Genomic DNA, 13,718 nt, shown 5'->3' on the forward strand with positions numbered 1-13,718 from the left:
GCCCTGAAATGTCCTATACGGCTCTTGTGTGTCTATAAAAATACAAGGAATGTCTAAAAGTCCAATTTATATAAATGCTAAACTACTTAATGGCAGGTAAGAGTAATATTATTGTTCTTTTATTAAAAAGTGTTAAAGAAATCTTTACAAATTTGACACTATTAGTTATGTTTTTGCTTCACTATTTTAAAAATGGAAGACTCAATATAAACTTGATCAGGAAGTAAAACGTTAATGATACACATTTCTTTTTTAAGATTTGTTTATTTATACATACAGACCTGGGGTACAGGCCAGAGGTGTGGAGGGTGAGAGGAATCGCCAGAGACAGAGTGGGGAGCAGAACAGGCCGAGTAATGAAGTACACTGCTGAGGGGAGCAGCGGGCGGGTCAGGAGAGGTCTGCCGCGCCCTGTGGTCACCTCCTGGGGCGGGGATCAATCTCATGCTGAAGAGGCTTTAGCTTCCTAGTGCTGTGCTTTAACCCACTGAAACCACCAGGGAGGGCCTGATACACATGTTTTTAAAAAAGAAGCTAAGATGTAGGAGCCAGGAATAAGGGTCCTCTAAGTTTACAGGGGAGGATGAGATGGGAAGGGACTCACTGAACTGTTTCTTCAGAAAGGCAGATTTTTGATTATGATTTATCGCAATTAGACTAGAGTTATCTTTCTTCTCTCTTCCTTAATTCCATGTCAAATGTAGATTCTTAAAACATATTAACACATAGATGATTCACGAAAAATAATTTGAGATTAATTTTCAAAACCGGTATCATGCTTGTTTTGCACATAGTTAAGAAATGACAAATATAATGTTCCTTTTCCATTAGGAAGACTTAGACAGAGTGAAGCAAAAATAATGTTTTTTTTTTACAAATAAGCAGCCAACTATGAAGAAAAAATGATTACGTGGCGTATGATGAAACTTTCTCAAATTATCAGTCATTCATTTATCAAATATTTACTGAAGGCCTGTTCTGTGTCAGGTCTTGTGCCAGTGGCAATGATCAGCAAACCAGTCTGCCCCTGACGAGCACACAGCCTGCTGGGAAGGACTGAGCACTCTGCCAACACTGACTCTGATGCCTTTACATTCTGCCCAGATGATTTCTCCAGGATGACAAAGTATCTAGGTGAATGAAACTGCAACAGTTTTAAATTGTAATACTTTATAAAGAATGTTATAAGCCAATATAGATTCTTGGTTACATGTCCATAGCTGAAGTTCTTAGTTAACACAATTCCTCAGAACACTTCTATAGAATGCCTGCAATGGGCATGGGCAAAGAGCTACATGCCACAGAGCTGTCTGCCTCCTGTACGTCTGTATAAGCAACTTAGAGGGATACAGTGCCCTAAAAAGTAAGTAAGGGCTAAAATGGGTAATAAGATACTTGGTTCAATTTAAAGACAAACAATACTTATGACTCAGAATAATTATCACTGACTATAGTTAGGATGGTATTATTTACAAAATACAGTATTTTTAAAAAATAAATGACTTAGAAGACATGGGCTTCCATTGGATCAGAAAGAAAAGAAACTTACTAATTGCTTGATACACTTTTCTCTCTCAGTGTGTGCAGGAAATACCACATGAAAGCGTTTTCAAGAAGGAGACTTGCTCCTTCTTGAAAATGTCTCGGCACGGGGTATGAAACTACAGATCAGAGGTTGAGAGAACAAGTTCTCAAGTTAGACTGTGCAGTCATCCGCCTGGAAGTCCTCATGGGCAGCATGGCCATTAAAGATCAAGTCGCCACATGTGCGCAAAAGGGCTGGGCACTGGCAGCTTGTGGCTGCTCACCCCCAAGCCACTCGCTGTGCAGGGGAAGTGGGTCATCTGAAAGAAGACATGTTTGTGGAAATAGGTCTCTAAGTTCTTCCTGTCTTCTAGATAATACATTAAAATTAATTTTTCATAAATGTTACACTAAAATCTTTCAACAATTTCTTTAAAATGCTACAAAAAGGTAAACTAATAAGACTTTTATATTAAAATACTAACAAACTCTATAGTGAATGCAGCTGACAAAACAGAAGACGCTCCTCAGTCACCACCCAATACATTACACATTAAACATGTTGGCTAAAAAGTATGCCGACAACAATCACCTCAATAGCATCATCATACATCTTTCTTGCCTCATGGTCTGTTTTATCTGACATCAACCAGGCTTTCAGTAAGTATTCATAAAAACTGTCTCCCAGGCCACCGACTGAAGTGTGATCTGTAAAAGAGAAAAGAGAAGGCTGAGGTAAAGAGGACAGTTCAATAATGTTTAAAAATTTAAACTAGTATGTTTAAACCCACAAGTTTAAGAATTACATTGGCGTCCCCTGTTCCAGCAAGCTCGAACTCTGCCCACTGTACTCACTTTCCTGTGCACAGGCACCCCACCAGCTTCCTGCTGGGTGTGGGGTCTCGCACGCTTAGTCTTTCTCTTCAATCATAGAGCTTGCACATTCACATGCACAAACTTTCCCAGAACCGCAAATACTTACCCTCTGAATATAAATGGCTTGAGTTACACAAGCCATAATTACATACAAGAGATATATTTAAATGTGATGTTAGCCAAGGGATGCACACTCAGCCATTTTTCTATAGGATGCTTAATAGTAATTTCTGTGCTGTAGGTAGCAAAGTTTTAAAAATCTACAAGGCAAGAGAATACAAAATTTCTTGTATTTTATCATATTTATACAACTATCTGGGCTTTTTTTGTCCTGGTATGTTCTTATTCTAGCCCATCTATACTTATAACCCTACTCAATCTAGCACTGTAACTCCCAAGGCAACCACACTCCATCATCCCTGCTGCCCACCCATAAAACTACCTTAACACTTACATCCTCCCTGCATGAAAAGAAAAAATAATCATATTTCTTATAACCCTTGAATCATTCATCTGTTACCATCACTAGCTTTTCAAATTAAGGAGGAATGACTACTTCATGTTTTATGGGAACCACCACCTCTCTGCTCAGTGTAACATTGATATTATTAGCTCACAAAAATAAATCTGGGGTCAACCTAAGTTTGATTTTCTAGCACAAAACCTCAAACGAAACACAAAATGAAGGAGCCATAAAGGAAAAGGTTTATAGTGTCATATGATGTAGTAAGTCTGTAAGATGAGTGGGAAAAGATATGTACGGTTAATGCCCTACATAAAGAATTCTGTCAAATAAATAAGACAAATGTACATAGGACACACCCAAATAATTAACAAGAAAAACAAAGCTGAAACACACTCAAAAAAGTTCAACTCCACTAGTGACTGATTACAGGAAAGCAAATGTAGCAATGACATTCTACTCTATCTACTTAATCAACAAACATTTTTAAAAAGTGATAATGTTGAATGTTGATCAAGTTATTGGTCATGGTTGCTAGAAATGGAGGTTTGTAGTAGTTATCAAAATTTAACCAAAGGATCTAGTTCTTGAATTAAGTCTATATCTGCATAAATACACAAATACAGGAGTAGAAGAAAACAGTCCAACACAGTGCAGTTGCCATTAGTAAATAAGTAAGATGTCTTGTGTGGCTACCAGCATCATGGTATGAACAGCACAGCGAGCCCTCCGATAACAAAGGAGAATTGGGTGAATGTGTAAACTGCTACTGAAGGACACCTATTTACGCTGTTGAGTGGAGGGGGAGATAAGTTTCAGAATAATGATAGCACTAAAAAATTTTTGTATGTTTAAAAACGTTAGTGTACACACAGAAAAGTTTAAGACAACTGTCAATGATGAAAAATTCCATGGAAGGAGTCATTTAGTTTTTACTCTACACATTTATATATTATACAGGTATATACTATGCAGTCAGAATACATGTAACTTCTGTAATTTAGCAATCTTAAAAGTAGTAAGAGAGAAAGGTGCCAGTGTTCACTTAAGCAATGTCTGCTGATAGCTTAGTAATTCACTTCTACCTTATATAGGCTATGTCTCAAAAGCTCTTATTTCTCACTTTGTTCCTTGATAGTAAATATAGATTTGGATAAATTTTCACATACATATATATACCAACAGAAACCACCACCAAGATAAAAATACACAGCATTTCTAGCAAGCCCAAAGTCTTCACTCGCCATATGATCTCACAGTCCATACTCACCTCCAAGGGTGACCTCTCTATCCCATAGATTTACTCTCTATGGTTCACATAAAATGGTCATTTACTTCCAAATGAGTTGTTACTTCACTATCTCCTCTCTAAATATTATCTCCTAAATATTTAGAAGGAACCCACTGTTTTATGTACACTTTATTATTTTCTGACATTAAGTGATTAGGTAATAGAGAAGACACTTAGAGGAATGGAGGACAGAGCTATAATTTTAAGCTACAGATCTCAGGGAAAAAAATCAGTTAAGCTTCTAATAGCTTCCCAAACTCATTATACTTACATTTAAGAGTTTTATACGGGGAGTAATAGATAATGATAGATTTAGAGGGTAAATTACAATTAGATGTTATTTAAATATTTTATAATCATAAACAGTAACAGGGACTTGTAAAATATTAAACAATGTCAAATGCACAGCATGCACAAGGCTGGCCCCTCCCCCTACAATTGCCTGGTATGGAGTGATGACTAAGGCGGCCTTCTGCGCAGTGTCTGGTAGTGAATCCAAAGACACTGAGCTCATATTTGGAGGACCACTGCTTTAGAACAGCTGTATCAAAACATCTGTGACAAAATATCTACAGACAGTGCAATTATGTCAAAATGCCATGGATGACTCGGTGGATGATACCATTACTAGCTGTGCAGTATCACTGGGCTTCGTCAGTTGTGAGAAATGCTGTATTTTACTTGTGTTTACGTTTTAAAAATAACAGTCTTATATAAGCCTTTTTCCTCAGAACTTCTAGTTGCCTTCCTATTGTCCCTCATCTTTTACTTTTGCCATTTTTTGTTTCCTGGCCTCTCAAACACTTACATTAAGCCACCCCTCCCCCTCTTACTCTTCTGGAGACCTTCTCCCGTATATGGTTATTCTCTAAACACACCATACAGCTATCACCTGGAGGTTAAGACAATTATTTCCTCAATGTTATGCCTTAGTTTATACCACATTTACTGAATCATATTCTTTTAGAATATCCCAATAAAATCTATTTACAGTATCAGCAGACATACTGATTAAGCCATACTGTCTGAAATGTCTTTATTATTCTCATCCTCTCTTTTATTCTATGTGGGCACCAAATTCAACATTTGGCATCATTTTCCTCAGAGCTTCCTGCAGGTAGTTCCAATGTCTCATCATATCAAGTATCATCAGTGAGGCATCTGATGCTATTCTACAGCTCATACTTAGCTCCCCCTCTCATACTTAGCTCACCTTTCTAAGCTTCAGGTCTTCATTTTGACATTGGTGAAATTTAAATAGAGTCTCCACTACACCCCCACATTCATCATGGTGGGCATATATCCAATTAAATATTAGTATCTTTTAGCTCTGAGAAAATTCTCTCTCTACTCTTTCTGTACTTCATTTGCTCAGAACTCTTTCCTGAACCACTTATGAGTTGGAAACTCCCTGTTCTAGCTGCAAAGCCTACAACAGTAAGCTAAACTGATAGAACCCTGCCTTCAAGGAGTTTGTATTCTATTGTGATACAGTCCGTACTCATTAAAATCAATGAATAAGCAAAAACAAATATCTTAAATTTTCTTCACTTTGGTCATAAGAAGGTAGCGATTAAGCTTTGCACTTAGAAAACTAGTGAAAATATAAAGTTGAAGAAAGATAAATACAATGATGTGACTTGAAATCCAGGTTTCCTTACCATGTTCTTTTCTGTCTGCTGCCAAGTGCTCTTCCTGAAGGTAATTACCAGTAATTATTCTCTGTGATTGCTATGTGCATGTCACAGACATTAGCATTACTCTAATTATAATACAGTTAGCCAAAGCTGAATTGTTAAATTTCAGTTCAACTCACTGTTTTGCAGACTATTTATAGACATGACAGATGTATACTGCTCAAAGATAATAATGGAATTTGATACACTTTGCAGAGACTGATGTAAAATACACAGAAAATTTAAAAGGAACAAATTAGACAATTTAGTAAGGACCACAGCTGCTAAAAGGCTCTCCAGGCAGCTCCCCTAGGATTTTAAAGAACTCTTGCCAAAATAACCAGTGACCAACTCCATAAATTCTCAAAGTTAATAACTGCTGAGAGTGAATACATTATGAAGAAGTAATCTACATTTATTCTGTGGCAAAAACAGATATGAATGAAAAAAAAATTACCTTTTTGCTTACAATTTCTTTTATTATGGTAAAATGTATATAATATGAAAGTTGCTATTTTAGCCATTTTTTAAAGAATAACATTTAGTGATATTAATTACATGCACAATATTGTTCAACTCTTATACTGTTTCCAAAATTTTTTAGCATACCACATAGAAAGTTCCTACGTTTGAACAGTAATTTTTCACTCCTCTCTGAAGCAGTCTAATCCACTTTCCATCTATGAACCCGACTACCCAGATCCTTGACATAAGTGGAATCACAGGCTGTTTGTTCTCTTGTGACTGGCTTTATAAGTCAGCATCTGTGCGGGACGATGTGACAGCACTTTGCTCCTCTTTACAGTGCACAGCATTCCACGCTGTGGATAGAACACATCCCATCTCCCCATGTGTCTGCCGCTACAGAGCTGGGCACTTGTTTCTCCTGGCGACTGTGAATTGAATGCTGTGTGAGCACAGGCATGCAAGTCTCTGAGAAACTGTTTTCAACTCCTTGGGTATAGGCCTAGGAGGTGAATGTTGGGTCACATGGAATCCTACGTTTAGGTTCTCTGAGGACCCACCAGACCTTCACGTGGCTACCCCGTTGTACAATGTCGGCCGCAATGCACGAGGGCCCAGCCCCCCACATCCATGCAGGCGCGTGTTGTCTTCTTTTGACTACAGCCGCCCGGTCCAGTGTCAAGGAGCATTTCATTGTGCTCCATTGCAATTTGCATTTCCTTACTGACTAGGGTCTCTAGATCATGTCACAGACATTTAACATGACAGTGTCTTTTCTACAAGCTTTGTTTCCATTTCCTTTCTTTTTAGGAAAAATGTCTATTCTGGACATTTGTATACTGGACATTGCTTGTCCTGGCCAAAGCTCACTCTGCAGGCTTTTACTCTCAGGACAGTGCCACCTAATACACAAAAGTTTTCAATTTTGGCCCCTCCCTGGTGGTACCACGGGTTTAGGACACAGCAATGCAAGCCGGCCACAGCTGCTTCAGCATGAGTTTGATCCCTGGCTCCAGAGGTGACCACATGGCGCGGCAGACCTCTCCTGACCCGCCTGCTGCTCCCCTCAGCAGTGTACTTCGTCAACCTGCCTGTTCTGCTCCCCGCTCTGTCTCTGGTGAGTCTTCTCACTGCCCCTGCGCCTCTGGCTTGTACCCCACTTTTGTATGAATAAATCTTTAAAAAAAACAAGTTTTCGATTTTAGTGAACTATAACCTCTCAATATTTTTTATTGTTGACCATGCTTTTGAATATTGACAAATCAAGAGTTGTCCATGTTTTGTTCTACAAGTTTTATCGATCTAGTTCTTTAGACTCTGTGATGAACTGAGTTAATTTTTGCTAACAGTATAATTTCTTATTCATGTGGCTATACAATTTTCACAACGCCATGTGATGAAAAGAAAGTTACATTTTTAATAAGATGCTGTACTACTGGCCTTTCCGAGGCTGGCAGTTTTCAATTATTTAATTTTTTTCAGTATTCTAAGATGTTGGCCTGGAAGATGACATTGTCTTTTTTACTTAAAAATATTTTTAATCTTACTTCAAAGGTAATAGATATTTATTATAAAACAGACTAGTAAAGGTAAAAGAAAGAAATGAACATTGAGAAAAACTGTTAACATGTTAGTACAGTTTATAATCTGAAAATGTTTGTCTTTACAAATAACTTTCTAGACAGTTCATATTTATCTATGTCAACTACTCTATCAAAAAATCTTCAATGAATAATGTACCACATCTGAAAGAACTGTAAATTATTTAACCAAATCTCTTTCATGCAAGAATTAAAAACCACTTATCCTATCAGTTAGGCACTAATAACAAGAAGCGATTTAAACTTAAATATTTTAAAGTAAAATTTAAAATTCAGGTCCAAGCTCATACTAGCAAAATTTCCAGTGTCCGACAGCCCCCCTCACCAGCAGTGACGGATGTTTTAGGGAGCATCGTATAGAAATTTTCCATCACCACAGAAACTTCTATTGTACTGCTTCATCACTGCTTCAGAATGCTCCCAAATTCCCCCTATATTATAAGTAGCTCCACAGTTACTGTAAATAAACCACACAGACATGAATTTCTGAAAATTCCTTTGGACTATATGTCTAAAAAGTGAGTCACTGGTTCAAAGGGCATGCAAATTTTCACGCTTCTTAACTCTCTAAATACAGACATATTTATTTGCTTCACCAATGTAAAAGAGAACAGTGTCTTCCATTTAAAAGTTGCCTTCATTTGATTAGGTAAATGGTTGCGTGAGAAAAGAGAGGGGCAGAGGACCAGTGTGGAAACACTCCATAGCCTATGGCCTTCGTAACCTCCCCTGCAGCAGCGCCCCCAGCAGAGACAGGGCTTCATCCCACCCGGCTCCATCGTCCACACCACACCGCCTCCACGGGCCAGGCGCCTTCCCTGAGACCAGGGCTAAAGATGAACCTCTGGTTTACTGTCATTGTATTTTGCTTTTTCACTTCATTTCTCTGGGGTGGTCATTTTTTTCTTATGAACTTAGGAGTTTTTATATAAAAAGGATATTTGTTTTCCAAATATGTTCAAATATATTTCTGTAGCTTGTTACCTACGTCTTGCTATGACATGTAGGTAATTATTGTTTATATACAGTAAGACCTTATACCTTTTTGTGATTTTTGCTTTATGTGATTTCCTGATTGTATGTCAACCATTTTTTAATACTTTCATGGTTTCACTTTTTACAATTAGTTATGCCACATAAGATATAACTGTTACATGATAGAGGTAAGGAACATAATTTCCCCTGATGGTAGAATATCCCCACGTTGTAATATAACTCTAAAGGAAAAAATTAGCAGTAAAATTAACCCAAATTACTGAGTAGACATCCAAACTAGTTAGAATTATCTAGAATAAGAAAAAAGCAATTTTATATTTCAGAAATGCCAATCTCAAGGTTTTTATTTTTTCCCAGAAAGTACCACCTTACTCTGGGCATTAGACCTTCTATTTTCTTCAAATAAAGAGAAAATGAGCTACTGATAAAGAATTTCAGAGGAGAAAAACATTCTGATCTAGCCCCAGATCCATGAAAGACACAGTAACTCCGCTACCAATCACTTTCCTTCATAAAACAGACAATTTCCTTCCAAGAAGCCTGAAAGCAAATCCCACTACTCCTGGTAGGAGATGTCATATTCTGCATGCATGGAATTAGGTGACTGTGACTTTTACCTTTTATTTACTACTTCATGATGATTTTATTAGTCTCACAAATAAATCAAACACATAACAGTAAGGGCAAAGTTATAATTTCTATTTGTTTACTTTTACGACATATTAAGAGAGAACCGACTGACAAACTCACAACTTCATTAGAATCCTGTAAACCCCACCCTGCCATCTAAGCATTATTATTATTTTTTGAAAATCAGTTCCTCCAATGATCGATTCTAGAGCTCTAACAAGCACCCTCCAAAACCAAAATACTTCTCCTCAGACTGAGGGATCACCTCTACCACAGTCTGACACCCACTGTAGGTCTCTCACTCCAGCGTCTACATTATGCTCTAGCCACTTCTAAGTGTGCCTGCCTGCACTGCCAGCCCGCACGGTCCCAGTTTCAGACCAAGTCATACAGATTCTGCCCCTATTTCCCGTCTTAATTTAATTCACTAAAATCAAAACTCATAACTCAATTCATGTATCCAATAACTTAGCACAGAAATGGTAATGACAGACACTGATACCTTCTTTTCGGTCAAAGAGAACCTGCCCTTTCGGATCCCTTAACACACTCACTTGCTCTTACTATTCCTTTAATATCGACGTACCCCAAGGCATGCTGCTATTTACATTAAAACACAGGGTTTACAGGGCAACACTTCACAAATGCCGCACTATATTTAGCACACTCACATACATGAAATAAAATACTTTGGTAATAGGTTAGTGTTTCCAATTTACAAATAGAAAAACTGAAGAAGTTGTAAGAGATTAGAAACTTGCCAAAGGAAAAGTTAAGTTCGACTAGTTAACAGGGCCCGTCACCAAGTTTCTAACTATCTGTGATGTGCTCTGCATTACATCAAGCAAGCTCATTTTCTATTTATTTGGAGAAAATACAAGGCCTAATGCCTAAACACAGTCATAGTAGTACTTTCTGGGAAAAAGAACAAAAGCAACGTTCTAAAAATTATTCAGTACTATGGCCCTCCCTGGTGGCACAGCGGGTTAAAGCACAGCACTGAGAAGCTAAAACCACTTTCGCATGAGTTCGATTCCCGCCTGCCCCGGAGGTGACCACATGGCGTGGCAGACCTCTCCTGACCCGCCCACTGCTCCCCTCAGCAGTGTACTTCGTTGATCTGCCTGTTCTGCTCCTCTCTTTGTCTCTGGTGAATCCTCTCACCCTCCACATCTCTGGCCTGTACCCCAGTTCCATATGAATAAATAAATAAATCTTTAAAAAAAAAAAAATTATTCAGTACTAGAATACTTACACTGACCCCAGCGACCAGTTCTTGGGTTCAAATAATTTGGATAAAGACCATTTGGACGATCCATTTTCTGCAGTAGTTTTCGAATGTGCATGACCTAAGTAAAGTAAGATTTAAAGAGCAATTAACATAAACAAATGACATAGTGGCTTTGCACTTATTCAAGGTTTTGTGCTTTTCTCTGACAGAACCAATTCTACCACCTCTGCTCTGTGAGCGTCTTGGTCAGGAAAAGCTATTTTTAAAGAAGGAAAAGAAAATCATGATATATATTAAGAAACTAGAGACTTTCCCAGGGATTTCATTTTGGTTTATCTCTAAATTGGCTGTTTTTTTTAAGTTAAAAAAAATTTAAAAAGCTACACAGGTGTTATATTCCTTATACCATACCTCTTTTGTAAAATGGCACTATATCTTTATGATTTTTAATATCTAATCAATCCTTTATTTAATATTTTTTTTGGTTTTTAATGATTTAAATGTAGACTCTTAATATGTTAAGTAACCATACAGTCTGTAAATAACTACTATTTCTTTTTTGACTTAGGCCTTCTGCTCATCCTATTTTAATTGTCTTCACAAGCAGTCCAGCACTTCAGTCCAATGTTAAATACCAATGACAAAAGCATTAATGGGCCCTCCCTGGTGGTGTAGTGGGTTAAAGCACAGCACTAAGAAGCTAAAGCCACTTCAACATGAGTTCGATTCCCAACCTGGAGGTGACCCACAGGGCATGGCAGACCACTCCTGACCCGCCCCCTGCTCCCCTCAGCAGTGTGCTTCATCCATCTGCCTGTTCTGCTCCCCACTCTGTCTCTGCTCAATCCTCTCACCGCCCTGTACCTCTGGACTGTACCCAGTTCTGTATGCATAAATAAATAAATCTTTTAAAAAAAAAAAAAGGCTACTTCATGTTACAATTTGAGCAACTGTAACCACCTTAAAATGCTCTAAATAAAAAGGACACTTCTTTACATAATGTAAAGAGAACAAAAGGCCAGCGTAGGGATACATGTACTTCTGGAAACACATTTTAAAAGCATGAGCCCAGTCTTGGGTAAACTGTAAAGAACGCTGTATTAAAGCAAGGAAAACAGGAACCTCACCTTTTTGTAGTACACTGGGTCCCCCGTCAAGTAGCTGAGGTGCACGAACTCCATATGCAGGGTCCCGAACTCAGCCAGGATGCTGCTGCCTGCCGATGCCCAGCCCCAGTTCCGCCCAACACCACTGCAGGGAGCCACAGCAAGAGCAAACGGGGTCAGAAAAAACCAAGACTTTACTCTGATGGGTACATAAACTTTCAATAAATCTCTCTGAAACAACTGCATTTAACACAACATCCTATTTACATCTAAAATACTATTTTATTATTTTTAAATTCTTTTGAACAGGTAACACATTCACATGTTCTAAAAATCAAAAACAATATTGAAATTTATATCACATTAGATTTTATTTCACCTTCATTTCTTTGCCTTACCAGGTCCAACATATAAACACTTCCATTAGCTTCTTACATATTACTAAAGAATTTTTAATGCATATATAAACTGTTCAAACACATATTCATATTTTCTTTCTTTCTGAAACAAAGCCAGCCAAGTATACTTACTGCTCTGAACCCTGCATTTCACTCTTTAAGGTGTTTTTTAGTGGTCTTTCCGTTACCAGCTAATAAATAGCTTTCTCGTTTTTTACCACTACACAGAATTTCATGTTATTGAAGATTTTCACTTGGACTGTCCCATTCCGTAAGCATACGAGAATGTGAGTCTTTAGCTGCCTCAAACCCTGAAGTGTCAGCTTGTATTTAATAATTCTGAAATCAAAGATGTAACCTGTCCTATAATGGTCAGGACAGTGTCACATGATAAACTGTCCTGTCCCAAATGCTGAAATAAAATTTTAGTGCCTGTGAGAAAATCCATTCCTTACCTAAATAGATATAATTCATGTAATCAATCCTTTGTGACCGTTTAGCAGATTTCTAATACTTTTTTGCTATTATGAAAACTTTTAAATTTTTTTCATTGTATTTTTTATTTGAAAAACGACAGAAATAGGGCCCTCCTTGGTGGCGCAGCGGGTTAAAGCACAGCACTGAGAAGCTAAAGCCGCTTCGCATGAGTTTGATGAGTTTGATCCCCGCCTGCCCCGGAGGTGATCACATGGTGTGGCAGACCTCTCCTGACCCGCCCGCTGCTCCCCTCAGCAGTGTACTTCGTCCATCTGCCTGTTCTGTTCCCCACTGTGTCTCTGGTGAAGCCTCTCACCGCCCCTGAGCCTCTAGCCTGTACCCAGTTCTGCATGAATAAGTAAATCTTAAAAAAAAAAAAAAAAAAAAAGACAGAAATACAGTAATACAGAAACCACATACTCCACCTTTGTATGGTCATGGTAAATGCCTGTCCCTTTGCTTATGTGTCCATTTAAAGTACACTTCCCTTCCCTACTATAAAAACTATGGATATGGACATGGAATATCCTAGGAATCCATATTGATTTAACATTTGACTAACAAGTAATTTACCATACTAACAGAATAAAGTGAAAAAACATGATCATCTTCACGGTAAGGGAAGAAAGGAATAAGGCAACCTGATAAAGATAACTGATGGCAAATCTACAAGTAACATTACACATATTGAAATTTTTAAAGAAAGTATTATTCAAACCTGTTTTGGAAATCCCTAAGACTATAAAACACAGGTAGAGACAATCTTTTTAACCAAGACTGTAAACCCGAAAATTATAAAAAACATAGTGCATGAAATCAAAAAGTTACATTTAATTTTCAATATTAAATATAAATCTAAACTCAAAGTTCTCTCCATTAGAAATAAAAGGCTTAAATAAGTTGGCTTTTTCAAAAAATGTTGTCACAGCATGATGCCTCTCATAAAACATATGCTTCTAATTTTTAGATCAAGAGTCATATTTC

At 37.7% G+C, this 13,718-nt stretch overlaps 1 protein-coding gene across 1 annotated transcript in view; it reads right to left on the minus strand.

The window, feature by feature from the left end:
* The window catches only part of MAN1A2 (mannosidase, alpha, class 1A, member 2), a 76,200-nt gene that overhangs the window by 19,385 nt on the left and 43,097 nt on the right, over positions 1-13,718 (minus strand). The window contains exons 7-9 of the mRNA XM_004689599.2: positions 11,881-12,004; positions 10,778-10,871; positions 2,117-2,232 (exon numbers count right to left, since the gene is read on the minus strand). Of these exons, the coding sequence (XP_004689656.1) occupies positions 2,117-2,232; positions 10,778-10,871; positions 11,881-12,004 (334 nt within the window). The remainder of the gene's footprint in view (positions 1-2,116; positions 2,233-10,777; positions 10,872-11,880; positions 12,005-13,718) is intronic.

This window comes from Condylura cristata, unplaced genomic scaffold, assembly GCF_000260355.1.
Source record: "Condylura cristata isolate star-nosed mole 26May11 unplaced genomic scaffold, ConCri1.0 scaffold00026, whole genome shotgun sequence".
Classification (NCBI taxonomy): Eukaryota; Metazoa; Chordata; class Mammalia; order Eulipotyphla; family Talpidae; genus Condylura; species Condylura cristata.